The 23,499-nt window shown below is 45.4% G+C and overlaps 1 protein-coding gene across 1 annotated transcript in view; it reads right to left on the bottom strand.

Annotated features, from left to right (window-relative positions):
• The window catches only part of GLRA1 (glycine receptor alpha 1), a 106,730-nt gene that overhangs the window by 20,224 nt on the left and 63,007 nt on the right, over positions 1 to 23,499 (bottom strand). The window contains exons 4-8 of the mRNA XM_060415937.1: positions 19,278 to 19,501; positions 16,517 to 16,599; positions 15,061 to 15,198; positions 12,798 to 13,012; positions 5,128 to 5,274 (exon numbers count right to left, since the gene is read on the bottom strand). Coding sequence (XP_060271920.1) covers positions 5,128 to 5,274; positions 12,798 to 13,012; positions 15,061 to 15,198; positions 16,517 to 16,599; positions 19,278 to 19,501 — 807 coding nt within the window. The remainder of the gene's footprint in view (positions 1 to 5,127; positions 5,275 to 12,797; positions 13,013 to 15,060; positions 15,199 to 16,516; positions 16,600 to 19,277; positions 19,502 to 23,499) is intronic.

Here is a 23,499-nt window from a genome sequence, read left to right on the forward strand (position 1 = left end):
TGTGCAGGGCAGTCTGGGGGCCCTGGTGTCTGTCCAGCTCTGCCTGTGCCACCCCAGCCTGGGCCTTCATCTGGGCTTGTGATGACCTCCAGCCTTGTTTCCCTTTGGCCTTCCATCTCCCCCAGCCCTGCCACCCCTCTGGGTTGTTATGACATGGATCTTATCCATCATCCTTTGCTTAGAACTTTCTTAACAGGCTGCCACTGACTTGAGGATAATTAAAAGCTTTACATGATGACCTGGATTGCCCGTCTGTGGATGCTCCGTTTGACTTTCTGTGCCCTGTGGTGTTTCCATCTATTGGGAAGTGCCACACTCCTCTTGCACTCTGCTCAGGTCATTCTCTCTGCTGAGTCTGTCTCTCCCAACCCCACCCCTGCTTCCAGCTCCTTCTTTTCCCAAACTAATTCCTACTCAGATGCCTTCCCTGAACCTGAGTTTAGGCTCAGTGTCCCTGATGTGTGATCCATACATCAGGATTCTCGGCTTTTCCTTTTTTATTTTAAATCTCTTATCGTCTTGTTTTCCTTGATTAACGTCTGTCTGTCTCTCTCATTAGAGTGTAAGCTCTATGAAGGCAAAGGCAAAGCGCATCATGCTCACTGCACCCTCAACACTAGACATATGAATATATTTCCTGAGAAGGAGCTCAAAACTCTGCAAATGTTTGTTGACCAAATGGTTTACTTACATATCCAGTCTGTCCCAGCTTCCCTTTTTTTTTTTTAAAAATTAAATTAAAATGGTTGTATTCCTAGCACCTGGAGGATTTGACATATGAATGCTCAAGACATCTTTCACAAACGAGTGAATATGCTCCAACACCCTCATTGCAGGAAGTGAGGGTAAGAAGGTGGGCTCCAGTACCTGGCAGATGGGTGCTCAACCAGTATTTTTCTGTGGGAAGGACAACAATAGAGGGTTTGTGCCAGCACTGAGGAGAGGACTGGGGGAAGCTGGCCAAGTGACTGGACCCTGTGCCTGGGAGTGGGGCTGGGTCTGACAATCTCACTTATCGCTCACTGTAGCAATACGGTGGGGCGGGTGGAAGGTGGGTGTGCTTGAAAATGTTTTTTCGCTGGGCTCTAGTTATGCAGGCGGAGACTCAAAATTAACTCTCTGTGTTGCTTTGGGCAAATTATTTTCTGCCTTCTTCATCAGTTAAACATGAGGGGAGGGGATGGATGTGTGGAGACCTCATCTGGTTAAAAGGTGATCAATTTTACACTGTATCCAGGAGAAAGGAAATTCCCTAGAGATAACTGGACAAAGCCTGCTATTCCTATTCAAGCCAGCAGATGGCAGCCAATGAATGCCCAATTGCATCTGGAGCTGCGCGGGACTGGAACAGGGGAAATCCGATCGAAGCCAGGGAGGTTGGTAGTGTGCCTGCCCAATCGGGCTCACAGAGGTTTCCTAATAATCTGACTAATGAGGCTGGCTGGGGAATTTGAGGACCAGATGGTTTCTGCCCAGCAAATGAGGTAACATGGGAGGGTGGTGGGAGTCCAGGAGCCCGGCCAAGATCATGGGCTCAGAGAAACTCAGGCATGTGGCTAGTTCCTCTTCACTCACCCTCTGGGGCTTAAAACCCTCTCTGCAAACTGTCTGCTAAAAGGAGGTTTCTGCAGCCCAAGCTAATATATGGCCAGCCTGCAAGCCACATCCACAGGGCCTTATTCCAAAGGAAGCTGTTTTTTATGGTAAGCCTAATTCTGCGCCTTCAGTTTCTGACATCTGTGCCAAGTTCAGAGCCTGTGGGCACAAGGTCACACTAATTCAGATGCACACCAGGGGCCAGGCAGGAGAGACAGTGATGAAGTGAACTGGGGCCGTGGACTGCGTTCCTTACCTAAAGGCATTTGCAGTGAGCCTGTACCATGTGGGATGTGAATCCAGAGGGACCAGAGGCTGTGATGTTTTGAGTGAAGCTGGAAGTGTAATCACGGACACTTCATTGAATGTTGGCACTTCATTCCAGATTTTTAAGATACTGCTGGTGAATTTAAAGATATTTGCATGGCAAATCTGACCTTCTAGCTACTAGTTTTTGGCCTCTACCTTGGGGGTAAATCTTAGTTCCTATTTAAGATCTAATAAATGCAGGACTATTTTTATCTGCTTCAGGATGGAGGCACTGATAAACAGATAAGCACCTGGTGGTGTGTGGTCAGTGTTTTTTGAGATCAGCCGTGGGTCTCGGAAGGCCTCTGTGTCTTTCCCATCAGTGCCTCCAAGATCCTGGTCACTTTCCCCTCCTCTTTGTCATCATGTGTACAGGAGGAGTGGATGGGACCCTCTCTGAGAGCTCTTCCAGAACCAACATGCTGTGAGAGAATGAGGAAGGGACCCAGCAGAGGAATCTGATCAAATCTGCACGGTGGCCTTATTCACATTTTACCTGCCCAGAGACAAAGCTTTTGTTTCCTCTAATACGTAAAACTGGTGGGCATTTGGTAAGGATGGAGGCAGCCTTTGCAAACACTAGGTCCCCCAATGTTACATATCTGCAAGGGGCTCCATTCACATTTTAGTCCATGCACAGAATGCCTGTTGGAGCTATGCAGGGCACAGTCTAGTGACCTGGTACCAGTCAAGTATTTTGGACATAGTCTTCCCATGTAAGCATCTCTGTGATAAATTATTGACATTCTTTTTGCAGAGGGAAATGCAGAAAGCTGCTAGCCTCTGGTCGGGGAAAAGGGAAAATAGAAGTAAATCCCGGAGAAAGTTGTGTTTGGTCAGTTCCTTGCTTAGATTGTGTTAAGAATCAGAGGCTAGGTATCTGATGGACAGTAATGGAAAGACTAAAACCAGGATCTTTCAAGAAGTCCTGTCGGGCCAGCTGCACCCAAGAGGTTTGCTTCCCTCTTCCAGTGCAGCTTTTATCCTAACTCTCGTGGACAGCCTCTGTCTCGGAACGTCTGCCTGCCGCCTGCGGTAAACTGCTAGAAGTTAATTGAATCAGATTGCTGATGTTTAAGAAACATACTGAGGGAAATGTGTGCCTTTGGAATCGTTTTAATTCCTGGTACTTGTGTGGCAGGAACATAACTTAAAGCTATGTTGGGATCTGATTTCATCTTTCACCAGTCCCCCACTGTGCCCATTTTACAGATGCGGATGCTGGTCCCTAGAAGAGGCTAGCTGAAAATCACATAGCAAAGAAAACTCAAGGGCAGAGTCCTTTGTCCCAGCACTTGCGGCTGGGTAGACAGCTGCTCTCAGTAGGTCAGTGTAAAGCAGGTGGGGCCTAGGTGTGTGATGTGGCCAGTGTTTGAGTTCTTGGCTGCCCTCATCTATAGCTGGAAAAGCTCCCAGGCAGCCTCTCAGTCTGCAGCGTCTCCTTTTTTTATTCCATTAGTTTTTTTTTTTTTTTTTATCCCTTTGTCCATTTGTTCAGCAAATTTCTATTCCACGTTCACTATCTATCAGGCCTTGTGGTAAACACCAGGGCTGTATCAGTAGTACTGAGCAAGAGTAGATGTGGTCTCTGACCTGATGGAACTTACCATTCAATGGATGGTGTGCATGAAACAAACTCCTGATTGAATGTGCAATTATAACTCGTGTCTAGAAGGAAAGAAACTGAGTACTGTCTTGGCTGACATAAAGTGTCTTTGTGCATATCAGACGAGTGGTACCCCCCTGCTCTGGGTGTCTGAATTGGGATCACTTCCTCTCTCTGATACAGTCCACGCCAGGGCAGGACCTAAGAGAAGAGAGCTTCCTTGGCTGGGGGCCCTTGGATACAACCTGCATGATCACACTTAACAGCCTGGCATCAGCACCTCAGTACAGGGGCTGCACCTTGACTAGGGTATCAGGGAAAGATGCCATAGCTGAGAACTAGAAAATGAGCAGGTTCATACCAAGCAATGTGCACTGAAAGAGCAACCAGTCCACTGGAAGAGCAACCTGGGTGGAGAGATCAAGACACTTGAAGTCCTGTGTGTGTGTTTGAGGAACTATGAGAGAAGCCAGTGTGGATGGTGCTCAGAGAGCAAGGGGAAAAGTGACGTGGAGATGAGACTGGAGAGAAAAGCACGTCCTCCGATCCCTAGGAGAAAGGTCTCCTGGGGGAGTGGTCACAGACTTGGGTATGGAGCCACTTGGCTCCCACAGAGTTAACAGAGGCTGGTGACTTTTCAGACGCGGTCTGCCAGGTATGTGTGTTTTGTTTTGTTTTTTGCTTCACCACATGGCTTGCAGAATCGTAAGCATATGGGATTTTAGTTCCCTGACTGGGTATTGAACCCCAGCCCCCTGCAATAGAAGTATGGAGTCTTAGCCACTGGACTGCCAAGGAAGTCCCTGCCAAGTATTTTGTTTCCTTTTTTTTTTTTTTAACTGCCTTTCTTCATTAGGACTCAAACTTTTCAAGTATAGTAATGTACTATTTTCTTTTCATAACCCTAATGACAAGATACGGAGAAGGAAATGGCAACCCAGTCCAGTATTCTTGCCTGGAGAATCCCAGGGACAGAGAAGCCTGGTGGGCTGCCGTCTACGGGGTTGCACAGAGTCGGATGTGACTGAAGTGACTTAGAAGCAGCAGCAGCAATGACAAGATAAACTTGGTATTATTTGCATATTTTAAATGCCTACTTTAATATTTAATTTCAAAGTATTTTTTTATTCTGTCTCTCATAAGGGAAGAGAATTCACTCCAGGGGAAGACCTTGCAGCTTGCCTCTTCTTGAAAGTAGGAAACAAAGGCCCAGAAACTGGACATTCTACTCTAAGATCTCATGTTCTGTGATACCAATCGCTTCTGGAATCAGGCCCATTGAAACAGTGCAGCCCACTCTGTTAGAAAACACCAGCAAACATCCTGCAGCCTTCCATGCTTTGAGTTTATAGCTAGTTTCTATCTTGGCTCCATCAGTGTTTGCTCCATCAATTCTGTCTTCAAGTGTAACCTGATAATTAGTGTTAGAAGAATGAGTGCCCAGAAACCCAATCAGGGCTTTATTTATGGGAGGAGAAACTAGGACTTGTAGGACTTTGATCCGTATTTTGTGCATGCTTTATCCACTGAGAAGAATGATACAGGAAAACAAGTATCATAAGACAAGGTTGCCCAGAACTCTTCTGTTTACCATCAGCATTGAGCCAAAGCCCTACCTTGTGATGTCTTCGCTTCCTCCTGAATCGGAGCAGCTCTTTGTGCTGCCGAGACACAAAGTTGACGGCGGCGTACTCAAGCAGGGCTGAGAACACGAAGAGCAGGCACACGGCCATCCAGATGTCGATGGCTTTCACATATGATACCTGGGGTGGAGGTGGGGGGAAGAACACAGATGAGGAGAGAACAGGGTGACATGTTGAGTATGGCGGAATGTTTTCTGCTCTTTAGAAACCCCCTTCCCCATCATCTTTTGTTGTTTCCTCTCAGCTGGAATATTAGGATGGAGGGTACAGAAGGAAACAGATGAGAAATTCATCAAGAAGACTGGACAGAATATTGAGAAAAAAAGAGCATGGTGCCTAGAAGAGCCCTAAAGAGAAGGGGGACGGTGTGTCCATCATTCTGTCATTGATGGAATAGAATGTGGTGTTCAGACTGAAGGTGATCGGAGAATTTTTACCTAATGGTAAAAGTAAGTGGAGGATGTCAGTGAGAATGGCAGAGCAGGATCTTCAAAAACTCTCCCCCTGCAAAAAAGCAGTGAGGACTCTACAAAAAACGGTCAGAACCAACTTTTCTCCAAACTCTGTTAATGAATCAAAGTCTAACAGCAATCCTGTAAACATTTATTTGGGAAAATCAGTTGAATCCCAGTAAGAACAGCAGGCTTCATGGCATTAAAAATAACCCAGCTTTACTGAGATACAATTCATGTATCATACACATTTAAAGTATAGAAATCAATGATTTTATATCTTCACAATTATATACGATCATCATCATAGTCAATTTTAGAACATTTTCATTGCCTCAAAAAGGAACCTACTACCTTTTATCTGTTATTTCCTTATGCCCCCAATTCTCTTCCTCCAGTCATGGACATTTTATGTGAAAGGAATCATATAATATGTGGTCTTTTACTTAGCATAATGTTTTCAATATTCATCTATATCATAGTATATGTCAGTAGTTTATTTTTTATGGCCAAATAATAGTACTCTGTGTGGATATAACACATATCATTGATCCATTCATCAGTTAAGGACATCTGGATTGCTTCTACCTTTTGGCTCTTATTAGGAATAATGCTGCTATGAACTTCAGTTTTTCTGTGGATGTATGTTTTTATTTCCTTTGTGATGTTTTAAGTTGCCCTATTCCCATCATCTCATGTGTGGCTCTGTGCTAGTCTTGTAAAGCAACAGCCTGCAGGCGCAGTGAACACCAGTATCCTGATAGCCACTGGATGGGGCAGAAGAGAGTAGGAGCTTCTTTAAAGCTATGTTCTCAGGGAATTGTTAGGTGACCTGTTTTATGATTCTCTGAAAGAGACCACTCACAAGGCTGTCTTTATTTGACCTGACTTGGAGCTGTCACAATGTGAGCAGCTTTATCCTTGAGGGCATTTGTTGAAAACAATCATTGGCAAGTGCTGAACATTACATCAGCCTCAGGCAGTTGGTAACAGTTGAGGCAAACAATTGGTTGATCAGAAAGAATAAAAGGAAAATTTGGGGAATGAGCTGTCCGTAAAGCTATGATATATTCCTGGGAACCAATGTGCATTTTTAGGCCAAGTGCATGTCCAGAGTGACTTGAGAAGGCTCTTAGCTGTCAACTCTGAATAAGCAGAAAGTAAAGGCTACAGCAAAGTTTTAAACTCCTTGGCTCAGTGATATGCCACATTATATTATGTAAATATATGCTGCTGCTGCTGCTGCTAAGTCACTTCAGTCATGTCCGACTCTGTACGACCCCATAGACGGCAGCCCACCAGGTTCCACCTGGGATTCTCCAGGCAGGAACACTGGAGTGGGTTGCCATTTTCCTCTCCAATGCATGAAAGTGAAAAGTGAAAGTGAAGTCGCTCAGTTGTGTCTGACTCTTTGTGACCCCACGGACTGCAGCCTACTAGGCTTCTCTGTCCGTGGGATTATCCAGGCAAGAGTACTGGAGTGGGTTGCCATTGCCTTCTCCATGTAAATGTATCAGTTCAGTTCAGTCACTCAGTGTAAATGTATAATTTTTATCAAAAAGATTTAAGATATACAGAGAAATAATAAAGTATGGTGAATGCAATGTACTGAATGTTTATGTCCTCCCAAAAGTCATATGTTGAAATCTCATCCCAATATGATGGTATTTGGAGATGAGATCACTGGGAAGTAATTAGGTCATGAGAGTGGAGCCTTCATGAATGGAAGCAGTGCCTTTATAGAAAGCGTCCAGAGAGCTAGCTTACTCTCTTTCTGCCATGTGAGGATACAACAGTAAGCCAGCAGTTTGTAACTGGAAGGGGATCCTCACCAGAACCAGACTGCCCTGGCACCCTGGTCTCAGATTTCCAGCCTCCAGAACTGTGAGGCAAACTTACGCTGTTTGTAGGCCACCCAGTTTATGGTACTTTGTTATAGAAGCCTGGATTGATTAAGTCAGGCCCATACAAAGGAGAAAACTCAGTCAAAAAGAGTTGTGCCCAGATATTGGGCTTAATACACAAAGACTAAATCAGTTATATTTTTAATATGTTCAATGAACCAAAAAAACCTTGGCTACCCAGCTAAAGAAAAGTATGGGAACAAAGTCTCACTAAGTAGAGCATGAAAAGCTACGAAAAAAGAACCAAATAGAAATTCTAGAGTTAAGAAGTAAAATAATTAAACTGGAGCTTTCACTGGAGAGAATAAGGACAGAAGAAAGAATCAGTGAACTTGAGGTTATCCTGTCTCTGGAACAGAATGAAGAACAATGAACAGAGCCTCAGGAGCGTGTGGGGAGTCATCAAGGGCACTAACCTGTGTCTGATGGGTATTTCTGAAGAAGAGAGAGACAGAAAAAGGCAGAAAGGATATCTGAACAAATAATGGCCAATATTTCCCCAAATGTGATGAAAAACACTAATGTACACATCAAAGAAGCTAAATGTACCCCAAGCAAGATAAACGCAAACAGAGCTATACCTAGACACACCATAATCAAACTGTCTGAAGCCAAAAAACAAAACAAAACAAAACAAAAAACCACCAAGAATCTTAAGAGCAGAAAGAGGAATAATTCATCATGTACAAGGTATACTCAGTAAGATTAACAGCTGATTTCTCATTAGAAACCATGGGGTCTAGAAAGCAGTGGGATGAAATTAAAGATGATCTAAATGAATGGGAAGATATTCTGTGTTCATGGATTGGAAGACCTAATGTTGTTAAGATGTCAATACTCCCCAAGTTCCTATACAGACTCAATGCATTTAAAACTAAAATTTGTTTTTATTGTTGCTGTAGAAATTGACAAGCTGATCTTAAAATTTATATTCATGTTCATATGGAAATGCTTAGGAGCCAGAATGGGCAAAACTATCTTTAAAAAGAACAAAGGTGGAGGACTCACACTCCTCAACTTCCAAACTTACTATAAAGCTATGACACTCAAGAGTGTGATGCTGACATAAAGATAAATGTGTGTGTGTGTGTGTGTGTGTGTGTGTGTGTGTGTGTGTGTGTGTGTATCAATCGGATAGAATTGAGAGTCCAGAAGTAAACCCATATTTTGGGGTTTACTTAGTCAAAGCCTATGGCCAATTGACTTTTGAGAAGGATATGAATTCAATGGATGGAAAGAATAATCTTTTTAACAAACAGTGCTGGGATAACTGGATATCCACATACAAAAGAATGATATCCCTCCCTCATTTCATATGCAAAGCTAAACAAAATAGATTGAAACCCTATATTTAGAGGTAAACTATGTAACTCTCAGATGGTAAAGAACCTGCCTGCAATTTGGGAGACCTGGGTTCGATCCCTGGGTTGGGAAGAAATCCCTGGAGGAGGGCATGGCATCCCACTCCAGTATTCTCGCCTGGAGAAGTCCATGGACAGAGGAGCTTCCTGGCAGGCTGCAGTCCATGGGGTTGCAAAGAGCTGGACATGACTGAGCAACTAAGCACAGTGCATGAAATTCTTAGAAAAAATGTCCATGTAAATCTTTATGATTTTGGATTAGGCACTGGTTTCTTAAGTATGATACCAAAAGTACAAACTACAATAGAAAATTTAAATTAATTTCCTCAAAGTTAGAAACGTTTGTGCATAAGGAACATTTTCAATCAAGGGAAAACCTGTAGAATGGGAGAAAATATATGCAAATATTTCAATCTATTTTATTCTTGTTCATGTTCTTAAGAGTTTAAAATCGATAATACACAAAGATCTATTACAACAATAAAAAGAGAAATGCCCCAATTAAAAAATGGGTAAAAGATTTGAATAGATTCTCCATAGAAGATATAAAAATGGTCAATAAGCACATGAAAAGATGCTAAATATTATTAGTTATTAGGAAAATTCAAATCAAAACTATGATGAGATAGCACTTCACATCTATTGAGATATTTATAATCAAAGAGGCAAAATAACAAACATTAATGAGGATGTGGAGAAATTGGAATCTTGGCAGTATTGTAAAGTGGTATAGCCACTTTGGAAAATAATTTGGCATTCCTCAAAAAGTTGAGTATATAATATACCTATAACTTATATATAATATATAGTATATATTGATATAAGGACTATAATGTACCATATAATAATATATCTTTAAGAGTTAAAAATATATGTCCACACAAAAACTTATACACAGGAAATGCTTGTTCACAGCAGCATTATTTAAAACAGGCAGACATGGAAATAACCCAAATGTCCATCAACTGAGAAGCAGATAAACGAATTGTGATCTATACATGCAACAGAATATTACACAGCCATAAAAAGAAATGAAGTAGGGATACATTCTACAACATATGTAAGCCTTGAAAATATTATGCTAAGTGAAAGAAGCCAGTCATAGGAGTGCACATATTGTGTGATTCCTCTTAGGTGAAACATCCAGGATAGGCAAATTCATAGAGGTGGAAAGTATATGAGTGGTCGCCAGAGGCTGGGAGGAGGGGAGAACACGGAGTGACTGTTGGTGAATATGGGGATTTTCTGTGGGGTGATGAAAATGTTCTGGAATTAGACACTGCCGAGGGTATACAACTTTGTAAATATACTAAATGCCACTGAATTTTATGCTTTGAAAGAGGCAAGAATGTCAGGTTGAGTGTTATTAGCAATGGAGCCCACTCTCAAGGCCAGTGTTAACAATGGGTAGAACAGACTGTTGAGTCTAGAGTCAGTTATAAGTGAAGGGGACTGTGGCGTAGACTATTCATAGAGAGAGGAGCAGCATGTTGAGCCTAACATAAGGAGCAGGAAGCAAGATATTCCTCCTGCTGTTGCAAATGAACAGAGCAGAATGTGCTGTCAGCTGGTAACAGTAAACAGAGAGTTCGGTTTCAAGCTTTTATAGTAAACATAGCAGAATGCAAAGTCTAGTTTTAATGGTACAAAGGGCACATTGTTGAGTTTTCTTGTGAGGATGGATAGAGGAGAGAGTAGTGTCTAGCATAGATGACGACTGAAGTAGAATGTCATGTCTCACATTAAAAACGGAATAGTCAGTGTCATGAAAAACAAAAATACAGTGGGGAGACTCTTCCAGATTAAAAGAGTAAACTGTGTGCAATGTGGGATCCCTCACCATGTCTACTGATGACAGTTTTTGGACCATTGGGCAAATGTAAAGGTTCTTTAAATTTTGATGAAATTATGGAATTATTTCTAATTCAGTGATATTATTGTATTAATGTTAATTTTTTAGTTGTGGTAATATGTAATCACTAGTCCTTATTTAGAGGTGAATTGTCATGCTGTCTGTAACCTTCAAATGATTCAGTAAAAATTGCATCTATCTACCTGCTTACCTAGAGAGAGATAGACAATGTGGAAAATGATAACTGGAGTTGAGGTGAAGGCTACTAGGTATTCGTTGCTTATTCTTTCAACTTTTCTGCATCAGAACAGAATGTGAAGTGCCGTATTCCTTGCACATGGTGCAGAATGTTGCATTTAGCATAAGGCTGATGGGGGCAGAGTATGGCTGGTGTCTGGCATTAATAGCAGAGCACCATGTTGGGTCTTCCCTATAGCTCAAATAGTAAAGAATCTGCCTTCAACGCAGGAGACCAGAGTTCAGTCCCTGGTTCAGGAAGATCCTCTGGAAAAGGAAACAGCAATCCACTCCCGTATTCTTCCCTGGAGAATCCCATGGACAGTGAAGCCTGGGAGGCTACAGTCCACGGGGTCACAAAGAGTTGGACACGACTGAGCAACTTAACATGCACATATTGGGTCTGGTGTTGAGGAATGTGGAAAGTGGCTCCAACGACTGTGGCGAACGTAGTGGAAAACAGCACCTAGCGCTTGATACAGGAGAGTAAAGCAGATTGAGGCATCGGGCGCTCATAGTGAATGGAGCCGAGTGTTGTTACCTCAAGTGTGGGTGAGTGGAGGAGTGTGTGGCGTCTGGCATTAATAGTAAATGAAGCAGAACATTCTGTCTAGTGTTAAATGTGAATTGAACCGAATGTGAGGTCTAGTGTTAACAGTGAAAGGAACAGTGCTGCATTCATCGTCAAGTTGACTGGAGGAGGATTAGGGTCTGGCGTCGGTATGAATGCAGTGGGATGCTGTGTCTGGTGTGAGAAGAATGGAACAGAAAGCTGGGTCTAGCACGGAGTGCGTGGAGCAGAATGTGTATCTGGCATTAGCAGTGTGTGGAGTGAAATGTGCTGAGTGTTAATAGTGAACAGAGCAGAACATGGTTCAAGAGTTAATCGTGAATGTGGCAGAAGGTGGTGTTTAACAATAGAAATGTCAGAATCAGACTGAGGTACTGCAGAAAAGAGTATCACAGAGCAGGCACCGGACAGCTGTCTTATGAAGGACCTGCTGGCAAGGTTGGCCCTTGGTTGACATCTAGAACTTGGATTTTGGGCATATTCCCACTTTCCCTAACTGATAAACGTGCCCCACCATGTTTTGACCACTGGTATAAACAGTGTGGTTTAAGCTGAACACCTGCTTTCCTCTTTGGAGTCTGGGATTTGGGGATGTGATGGGCAGAGGGTACTTGTGTAACCAGCACCTAATAAAAACCTTTGATATTGAATCTTAAATGAATCTCAGAACAATTTCTCTCTTTCTCTGGGCAGAAACTTGTCACACATATAGCTGTATTTTTGTTGCTGGGGTGAGAGTGAGCTCTGTGTGGTCCCTCACAGGATGGAGAGAGTGAGGATGCTTGCACACGGATCCCTCTAGACTCTGCCTGTGTCTTTTTCTCTTATCATCTAGCTATGCATCCTTAATCTATGGATTAAGGATAATGTGTATCCTAATCACTCTAAGGAATCTTAGCTTTGAGTTCAACACTTTGTTGAGTCTCTGAGTCCTATGAATCTTTGTATATGGTGTGGTCTTGAAGACCCCAGATGCACAGTGCCATTGATGGTGAAAGGGGTGGAATATTGCCCTTAGCACTGCTGTGAAGCGGCTGGACTGAGTGGAGTTGAGTGTTAATAGCATTCCTCAACACCATGATGTTCTATATAGGAAATGTTCTGGAGGAAAGGTTTATGTAGATCTGAATGCTGGATCCTGCTGAGTTTAGAGGATCAAGAAATAGTGCCTAATTCCTTGTGCATGCCTGATCTCGGGCAGGGAAGGGAGACACGTGTCCTCCATGTCCATCCGGGTGTTCTGTGCTCTTGGGTGGTGGGACTTACCTTGGGCAGGGATGCTCGAGAGCCGGAGCTCTGGGTGGTCATGGTGAGCACAGTGGTGATGCCCAGGCCCACGCGGGCAGGGGCAGCATCCATGTTGATCCAGAAGGAGATCCACGAGAGGATGACAATGAGCAGGCTGGGGATGTACATCTGGATCAGGTAGTAGCCCATCTGTCGCTCCAGGTGGAACCGGGCCTCGATGCAGGTGAACTTGCCTGTGGGAAATTAGCATGGGAAGGCAAAGTGGCCTAGCGGATAGGAACAAGGCTCTGAGGCCAGAACAGCCTCGGCTGGAATCCTGGTCCAGCCCCACACTAGCCGTGACCTTGGATGAGCGTTCGAATCTTTCTGTGTCTCAGTTTCCTCATCTATGGCAAATCGGGGATGATGATGATGATAGTAAGTAATAATAGCACCAACCTCACATGGCTACTCGTGTTTACTGCAATGGTAAATGAGATGGTAAAGTGAGTAACGAACTTAGCATAGCCCTCACAAACCATTAGGGCTCAGAATATCATTCATCATCAGCCTCATCATGTGACTATGTGATACCTACAGGGGGAAGTTCAGCCTCTGTAGTCTGCCCTTCACAGTGCAGCCTGTCTCCACCCCATTTCCCTTCTTTCTTCACCTCACCCATGACCCCTACACTCCAGCCCTTGCCTTGAATATCCTCTGTACTTTCACACTTCTGAGTTTTTCAGCCTGATAATCCCTCTGCCTGGAATGCCCTTCTTCCACCCCACAACCTGCCAAGGAATTCTGCCTCTCCTGTATGGCAGTTTAATGGTGACGTCTCCCCCAGGCAGAGCGCTTCTTTTTTCCCCATGTCCCTTCAGCTCTGTTCACGTGAGCATCGGATCCTTTAAGGTGTAGTACACTGACTAGGCAAGTCAACCTTTCTCTCTCTTTCTCTGTCCTCTGCACCAGGCTGTGGACAGCTCATCTCCCAGTCTGTGTCCCTTGAATTGTGCTGGGCCGTCCCCTGGTGGGGTCTTGGCTCCAGTCCACTGACACACAGTTGCCAGGGGGATTTTGTACAGTTCCCTGGACTGCAGCTTCCATGTGGTCAGGGCCTTGCCAGTCTTTTCTCATTGAATCCACAGAACTAGCCTGGAACTCAGCTCTTACTTAAATGTGGGCAATGAAGGGCCACTGAGATGATGAATGAGAAAAATGCTGTGGTGTATGAGAGTCCGCTGTGATTATTTGATACCTTGGGACCCATTGGCTCTCCAGACCCATGGGGCTTGCATCCTCCGGTGAGGAGGGCTGACTGTGGCCTTGAGCATCCCCTGATATTGGTAATTTGAGGGGCCTGGAGCCCAGTTCCTTTGGGGACTGAGGGATGACTGGCCTGTTCTCTCTCTCTGTCTCAGCTTCCCAGGGATGAAGAGAGTATTTTTGAAGTTTCTAGGATGTCTATCTCCAAGGTCACTGGAAAGGGACACCTGTCCTAAACAGAGCAGAACCCAGGCTGCCTGCTCTTTTTCTGGGCCCTCCACTTGCATCAGGACGCACCCTCACCTCCCCGTCTCCTTGGCTCCTGTCACAGCCTGTCGTGTGCCTCCACTTCACTGGGCCGCGTTTGCACAGCCGGCCCCCCGCCCCCCACACACAGCTGGCGTACTGACTGGCTGCCTTTTGTCTGCAGTGTTCCATAAGCTCCTTCCCTGCCTGAAACAGGGCAGGCAAAGCCAGTCTTGGTCCTGCCCCAGTTCATTCCTGTGTTCATTCTTCCAGCAAAGCCCGGGCTAAGCATGGGAGGTTGTAGCTCACACTCTAGGGGACCTTTTCCAACTTTACTGATCCTCAGTGCTTACTAATCCTCAGTGCTGGCTTGCAGCTCCCTCCCGAGGCCTAGTGGGAACATCGCCTGCTCTTGCCCTCTGAGTGATGCCAGCCGCTCTGTGACACTGCTAGATGTCCTCCCTATGCTAGCTCTCCCTTCTGCCTTAGGTTCTACCCTGAGCTGAGCACGCTGCTACCTGGAAGAAAGACTGGACCTCCTAGTTCCCCTTGTTGTGAGCCGTGGTCCAAGCTCAAAGTTACTTGCCCCAGGACTTCAGGAGGAAACTGTGGGAGCCACTTTTGGTTTCAAGGGACATTCCCTTAACCCCTTGGTAATAAATGCAGAACTAGACCCACCATGGGTGCCTCATAAGACCCACTGAAACAGTGATGGCATGAAGGTTTGCAGTGACCTCTGGCCCTGGCTGCAGTAGGATGGGGCCCGAGGAGGGGGGCCCCTTGCGCCTACCTGTGTTGTAATGCTTGGTGCAATATCTCAAGTCCTTCTCCTCTTTCAGGATAAACTGGGGTAGAGTTAGTCCGTCTGCCACCTGCACAGCCCCCTGCTCCTGCCACTCAAAGATGAGGTCATTCATGGTGTATCCAACTGGGATGGGATCAGAAGAAGGAGAAGTCACCACCTGGAAGCCCTTATCTGAAGCATGTCAGGGGTGATTAGGGTTAGAGGTGAAGAGGCATCAGACGCTCAGTGGAACTCATGAGACTACATTGCTTTATTTCTCCTCCTCCCATGGGTGGTTAAAGCAGGTTTAATTGCTTGTGTTTACTTCACAACCCTGTTACCTTTGTTGCTTGTCCCAGCATCCCACCTTAGCATCCCAGCTCTCAGTTCTGTTGTCAAGTTCAGCTGACCTCTGCTATTTTTTGCCTGTGTACCATCCTTGCAAGCACATCCCCCTCCCCCCTCAACCCCTGAGGAATACCTGTATGGATTGCTGTCATGGTGGGGCTGTCAGTTGGGGGACAACGTCTGAGATGGTGACTCATTTAGGCCAATCAGACTTTCTGCCCCAGAACCTTGACTCTTGAGTAAAGTGACAGCTGGTTGGGAGCTAGCTGGTGCTGACTCTCCTCGGAGGTGGCGCTCCAGGGAATGGTCTGTTAGTTCCTGTTGCCTAAATGCTCTGCCCTGGGTCTTGTACATTAGCTTCTCCTCCAAATCTGTGAGGAGTTTGAACCCCTATGCCCTTCCACTTAATTCCAGTCTTTAAATCCATCAGATTGGTTTCTCTGTTTCCAATCAAGTAAGTGAGCTACCCAATTGGTTAAAATCTTGGTTCACCTGTGAACTCCTCCATAAAGCCTTCTCTGTATCCTGTCTCCTTCCCAATCAGAAGGAAGTGCCCTTTCTGCCTTGAGGCCACAGCGTTTTATACATCTAACCATACACTTACCACTTGCTGCTCTGTGCTAGAATATTTGTGTGGACAGACATCTCTCTCCCCTGCTGGAGTGAGCAACTCTGGGGGTTTAAGGACTCTGACTTATTTAAGCTATGACTTCTCTATTCCTGGTGAGCATGTTCACAGAGAACATGGAATAGTGCCTCTTTGGAGAATGCTCTAGAGCGGGACCCGAGTCAGACAGTGTAAGGGAAGTTACATTTCTAATGCACTTTCTAAGAGCAAAGGCCCTCATCTGGTATTTTGGACTGTTATAGTATGGCAACCCACTCCGGTATTCTTGCCTGGAGAGTCTCCATGGACAGAGGGGCCTGGTGGGCTACAGTCCATGGGGTTGCAAAGAGCTGGACACGACTGAGCAACTAAACACAGCACACAGCACAGTAATCTCTTGGGGTCCAGGGGTTAGGAGCAGATGTGTGGGAATTTCTGCTGGTCCCATGGGTAAAGGAGGATCTGATTTTTTTTTTTTTAAATAGAGGCCTCATGCAAGGGACTCACAGCTTTCCAGTTGCATAATGCACGTCTGGACATCCATGGGGAAGTTCTTCAAGTCCATGGGGCAGGCCAATGTCAGGGTGATTCTGGGAAGATAAAGAGTTGAATGATGCTGGATCCACAGACCAGGGAAGTTGTGCCTCCATGCTAGCTACTACCAGCAAATTAGTTATCTAGGAGAGGGCAAGGAGGTCAGGGAATTAGGCATTTACTAATATATGCACGTTTCCATATCAGAGAGAGAAAGGAGGTTGCCTCCAGTTACACAGAGTCTCTGGAACTTCTGGGCTTCTTTGGTGTCTGTCTGGCTTCTAGAAACCTGCCTTTAGCAAGATGCCTGAGGCCTGGAGGCCCGCATCCTTACTCTTTTGCAGAGCTCTTGGGCACGGACAGAGCCTGACTTTTAAACTGAGCACTACCAGGCCTTAGGCATCCCCAGGTGCATCTGGAGCAGGTGTGTAGGTGGTTCTTGTCTCCTCCCTTCACATACTCATCAAAGGTGGTTTCCAAGAGGCCCCCTGCCTTCTCAGTGTCCAAACACAGCTGATTCCCATCTGCGGGCTCCTGTTGGGCTCAGCTGGGAAGCAGTGGTTGCCCCAGGCTTTTGGGCTAGCTGTTGATTTTGGGTTGTTCAACCCTGGCAGAAGCTGCAGTCTCAAGCAGAGGGAGTCCCCTTAGCTGAATCCTAGGTCTGCAGCTCAGCTGAGATGCAAGGCTTCAGCTTGAAGGGCTCTGCCAACTCCCAAGCCCCTGCTTCAGGGAATGGAGAAGAAAGACCAGTGGAGGCCAAAGAGATTTCCGTTGACAGGCCAACTCCCGCATTTGACAGGTGAGAAAACCGGGGTGCAGAGGAGGCTAGGGAGGGGCGCATGTCAGTTCACAGCAAGCTGATGGCTCAGCCAGGACTCAAAACTGTCGCTCCTGGCCTCTGGATTTTGAACTCATGTATTTGCTGACGGGCTTTCTAGCATTGCTGTCCTGAAAAGCCAACCTCAATGCACAAAGACCCCTAACTGATGGTCATGTGGGGCTTAGCTGCCAGCACCTTGGCCCCACATGGTGAGGAACACAGCCCTGGGTGAATGCCCTCCTCCAGCTTTTACCCATGGCTGTGGATGTGGGCCCTTTAAGTACAAGGCAGAAGCAAGGGAGGGAAAGAAGAGGAAAAAGAGGGAGTGGGAGGAGGAGGGGGAAGGGAAAGGGCACGCCGTTGAATTTCTGCAGATAAAAGCTCTAAAGTGGGGCAACTGTCACACTGGGTTAATTTCCTGAAGTTGAATGACCTTGGAACATCACTTTCTGCTGATTTGTCCTTCTGTCATGCTGCACTGGGGCTTAGCTTCCTGGAGATGTGAAACTAGCCTGGCTGCAGCAAATCCCCAGCCAGCAGGGCCTTGGTGGCCATCCTGAGCCTGTCACTCTTCCAGTCTGGATGTGCATGGGGTGGGGTGGGCAGCAAGTGAGCAAGGCCATGTGGGCCCCTGATTTCTCCCAGTTTGCCCTCCTGCGGTGCCTCCTCTCCCTCCTGAGGTCCTTGAGTCCCCCTCCTACCCTGTCTGAGTCAAGTCACACTTGGGGATTAGGGCCGTTACGGCCTCTCCTATGGGCCTGGACACTTAAAGCTCATCTCCTAATAGAATTAAAAAGATACATTCCCCTGAGGAACTGGTGGAGACAGGGAGGCATTTAGGACCAGTGCCCCTTAAGCTCTTTGAAATAGAAATATGTTCATCCAATATTTGAGTGCCTGTTGAATGTTCTTCTAGGCTCAGAGTGGGCATTAGATCCATACTAACATAGTAGAATCTAGATTCTACTACTAAATAGCTGTGGGAACTCGGGCAAGTTGCTTAAACTTTCAGATCCTCACTTGTCTAATCTGCAAAATAGGCATAACAAAACCTGCTTCATAGAGTTGTTGGGAGGATTAGAAATCATACGTCTTAAGTCCCAGCCTAGTGGGTAAATTCTCAGGGAATAATGCATAGTAAGAATATTACATGGACATTGGTTCTTCACTCCATGCCTTGCAGGAGGAGACTGGGAATTAGGTGGGATGGGGGTTGCAGAGTGTGGCAGAAAATTCTGAAGGTTTGACCCCAAGTAGTGTCTGCAGGATCCCTCCTAGGAAAGAGGGTCCCAGGTTCTTAAAGTCAATACAAGGAATAGAGGGTAGAAAGGTTTTCTAATCAGGACGGAGCATCCCTGGTTTATACCTGTGAGCAGCACTGTCCACCCAGCAGGCCATTTGTGTTGAAGTTGCTGTGATTTTCCGGACTTCATGCCTTTGGTCCTACTATTTTTTTAAAAAATTATGGTAAAAAAGTGTAACATGAGATCTACCCTCTTAATACATGTTTTAGTGTACAGTCCAGTATTTCTGTCTACAGGCACACTGATATACAGCAGCTCTCTGGAACTTATTTATCTTGAGTAACCAAACATTCCTGGGGTGGGCATTGACTTCGAATACTCTTTTCCCATCTTGTTTTATTGAAATGCTGGGGAAGTGTGGGGGCCTAGTTTTAACCCTCTGTCTCTAGGCTGCTTCCTTATTCTCCCTGATTATAATGAGCCATGGACTTCCAGAAGCTCCCATGGTGTTTGATTCTTTCTTGCTGATTGTAAGTGGCAGAGCAGGCTCTGCCTGTTCTGCAAAGGCACTGGGTTGTCAGGTTCACCTCTGCTTGGCCCTCCTCTTAGGGTCTCCTCCCAGAAGGCGTGTTCTGAGGATTCAGGGGGTGATGAGCCTGACAGGACTCACCTGATGCTGTAGAGGACATTCCCGTTCCGGGAGATCCTCAGCAGTTTGTTGTCTGTGGTGATCTCGTGGAAGTGGGCCCCCTTCTCATTGGCAAAGAACAGGTCAGGTTTCCAGATGGAGTCTAACATGGATGGGTCCAAGTCCAACGAGTCATCAGGGTATTCGTTGTAGGCCAGCCGGGGGTCGTTCCACTGCTGCCGCAGGAAGATGTTGACCCTGTAGTCCTACAGCCAGGAGACAAAGAGGTGAACTCAGAGTTAGGCCCTGGATTGTCACGTGGAGGGCCTGGGTGCTTCCGGTCAGTGTTCCCCAAAGCCCATTCTGGAGGATGTTATCAGAGTGAGGGGTGAGGTGTCAAGTCTATGCATCAGGCAAAAATCAGGGGAGTCATAATTATCCCTGAAAATTCTCTGGATGCCCTATTAACTACATTCAACTCTGAACTGATATAATTTAGGTGTTTTGATAAGAGAAATAATACATCACAATACAGTCCTCCTTTGATTATTAACCCCATCAGTGCAGTAATTCTCTTGACCACTAAGCTTTGAGAGTCACTATTCTAGACAGATTGAAAGAACAAAAAGACTAAAAGCTAACGCCAGAGCAGTCACACTATTTCGCCCAGTTCCCAAGAAGTGAAGGAAGGTTGGGTGGAGGAATTTTATAGTGTTCTGCTGGTCTTAGAATTCATACCACTCTGTTTTAGTAGCCACCTTCTAGTACCTTTTGTAACATGTGTTGATTTGTTTGTTTGGGGCGGATTAATAGATGACACTCCTTACTGAGTTTTAAACCCAGTGCTAAGTAAAATGCTCTCTGATGGGACTGTAGTGTAGTTACTCCACTGAAAAAGATTACGATCAAACCAAGTAGGGAAATGTTTGATTAAACCAAATATATCAGATTTCTTTATTGGAGGACTTCTCAGAGACCTTAATATACTAAGGAGTTGTGTGTATCCCCAAGAAGGGACTAGACTATTCACTATTTCCCTGGTTCGTTTTGGCCACAGAACTCTTATTTTGTACACGCTACTTGTCTTCTACAGAATGTAGGTTAGAAACTGCTGTCCTAGTTAAAAACTACCTGCTTCTCCATCTTTATTTTTCTCTGGATGGGGAAACTGAAATCAAAAAATAATTGAGACTGGCCAGTGTCTCTCTGAAAAGGCAAAGCAGAGCCCATTTTGGAACCTGGGTGCCTTGACTACTATCTGAGGATTTGTTCGTTGGATCCTAGAGGAACTTAAAGAATCCGTTTAGTTTGTATTCACATCCTGAGAAGCAATTCATGGCATGGGCAGGTCTCCATGGTGGGAAATTGGGTAATGAAGTTAAGAAATATTTCCATTAAGAAAAGTTTTAAATTTTGTTAGAGAATCATTGTTGACTTGCAGCCCATGAATATTTCACCGCAAGTAGAAATTGGGGTGTATTTGTGTTGTCCTATGAAGAAGAGTCTAGCTCTCTCTGTTGGATTCCCAAGAGGGTTTATAGTTTCCTAGAATATTATAACCTCAGTTCAAGTCCAACGTTAAATGTTCTCCTTCAAGTAATAATCTCTACTCGTAAGCACCTGCTATTGCTTTTTCTCTGAAGGTGCAGGATAAGGGAGGCTGTGCTCTGCCTTCCTTTGGGGGGCTGCCTGTAAATCCTCATCACTCTTGGTCTGTCATTAGCACGAACGAACTGAAACAAACAGCCCTTCTTCCCGCCCTCACCTTCACCCCGCCACTTCCCCCCTCAGCTCATGCCTTATTCTGTTCTCCTATAGAAATATCAACAGCTTCATAAAATGTTCCAAGGTATTTTATAGGATTGTTCTATAATTTAATTGCAGCCTCTCCCTCCAGGCCCATAGAAAATGGCATTTGGTCTCATAACTTCATATCTTATAAGTCCCAGGGTGCAGGGAAAACTTCAGACCAGACTGGAAGTTGATGCTTTGTTTTTCCTACTGACGGTAATAGATAGCTCCCAATCTGGTTCCGTCTGATCAGGGATTAGAAATGGCCTCTTTTTGTCCTGTGGATTTTACATGAAGAGTGTGTGTGTGTGTGTGTGTGTGTGTGTGTGTGTGTGTGTGTGTGTGTCAGAGAGAGAGAGAGAGATGAAGCACGGGGCAATTCATGTCAGAGTAAACAGACTATGAATGGTTGGACAGAAAAAGCCTTCAGGTCCCCAAACCCCAGCTGCACTTCTGATGTTCTTGCCAGTGACATGTCAAATGGTTTATGTGTCGGGAAGAAGGAAAATAAAGTGGCATTTAAAATGGCCTGTTAGGCACCAGGCACTGTTCTAGATACCGTCACATACATTTAATCCTTACAAAACCCCTGCAAGCTAGACGTTCATATTCTCACAGTGAACTTAAGGAAACCGAGGTTTGGAAAGGTTGAGAGGCTTGTTCAAGGCCCAGAGCTAGCAAGCAGCAGAAAGTGTGAAAGTGAAAGCGTTAGTTGCTCAGTCATGTCCGACTCTTTGCAACCCCATGGACTATAGCACTCCAGGCTCCAACGTCCACGGGATTCTCCAGGCAAGAATACTGGAGTGGATAGCTATGCCCTTCTCCAGGGGATCTTCCCAACCCAGGGATAAAACCCACATCTCCTGCATTGCAGGCAGATTTCTTTTTACTGCCTCAGTCACCGGGGAAGCCCAGTAAGTGGCAGAGCTGGAGTCTGAATCCACATCAGCCCAGCCTCCTAGTGAGAACTTGTTGATTATGTCCCCTGGCAGTGGATGGCCAGTTCTTTGCTGGGGACCATTTTCTCTCATCCCTACAGCCTGCTCAGCCTAAGCCTTATCTCCGGTAGGGGCCTTAATGCCCACAGTCTTTCCTGACTGCTTCCTTTTCTGATCTTCTGATAAAACCAAATCACCAGGAATGTTTAATTTAGCACTTCCTCCCTGTGTCTTATCTCCTTAACTTGATGGGAAACAATTAGAGACAATGGACCTGACCTTGGAGTTCTCTTGTACCCTCCTGCCTACCCACCCAGTCTGTGTGCCTGGCGGGGGATGAGGAGGAACACAGCCAGAAAAAGTTGGAGTATGAAGAGCTTTCCCCATTTTATGGCTGGAGAGACTGAGACTCTTTTCTAAGTTCACACAACAGTTCACAGAAGACCTGGGATTAGAATCTGGATTTACTTCTCTGGGCCCCACTGTTAAAAGAAGGAGTTAGGAGGGGATTTCCTGGAAGTCCAGTGGTTTTGATTCCACACACTCACTACCGTGGCCTGGGTTCAATCCCTGGTTGAGAAACAGATCTCTCAAGCTGGGTGATGCAGCCACTCACAAAAGAAGTTAGGCTAGATGGTCTCTGAGTGAGTGAAGGTCACTCAGTCGTGTCTGAGTCTTTGTGACCCATGGACTGTAGCCCGCCAGGCTCCTCTGTCTATGGAATTCTTCAGGCAAGAATACAGGACTGGGTTGCTATTTCCTCCTCCAGGGGATCTTCCTGATCCAAGGAACGAACCCAGGTCTCCTGCATTGTAGGCAGATTCTTTACACTCTGAGCCACCAGGGGAGCTCCTAGATGGTCTCTAAGAACCCTTCCAAATCTCATAGGTAATGATTATTAATTTTATTTTTTCTGGTGATATTTAACTGAGAGTCTAAGTGCCAGGCACTGTTCTAGGAACTGGAAAATCCATTGAGAACAAGAAAGACATTTATGGTGTCCCAGAGCCTACTGTGTGGTGCTTACACCACATGGAGACAGGGCTCTGCTGAGGCTTAAAACAGGTCACTGGGAGATACAGAGTTCAGGCTCTCCATCTAGATTTGGATGTGGGGGTCGGGGAAGGTGCCAGGAAGATGTGATATTTAAAGTGGGACCAAATATGGCAGAGTTGAAAAGGAAAAGCATTTAGGGCAGTTGGAACTGCCCCTGTGATGGCCTGGAAGCAAAGCAAGAGCACGTGCCTTTGAAAGAATAGCAAGTGAATGTATCAGGGCAGGAGTGGGAGGAGGCACGCAGTGAGTGGAGTCTTCAGAGAATTCTAAGTAGGGAAGGACATTATTATAGTTGCATTTTATTACTGATATTTAAAATACTTTAGTTTTCTTATTACAGAAGTAATGCATGTTGACTATAAAAAATAGAAACATACATTACCTAAAAGAAGAAAAACAAAATAAAAACTGTAGGGTTTTATTATGAAATGCTTCATAAATAGTGAGGGTAAGAGATGCGGAGGCTGTGTCTGACACCC

This window comes from Ovis aries, chromosome 5, assembly GCF_016772045.2.
Source record: "Ovis aries strain OAR_USU_Benz2616 breed Rambouillet chromosome 5, ARS-UI_Ramb_v3.0, whole genome shotgun sequence".
Lineage (NCBI taxonomy): Eukaryota > Metazoa > Chordata > Mammalia > Artiodactyla > Bovidae > Ovis > Ovis aries.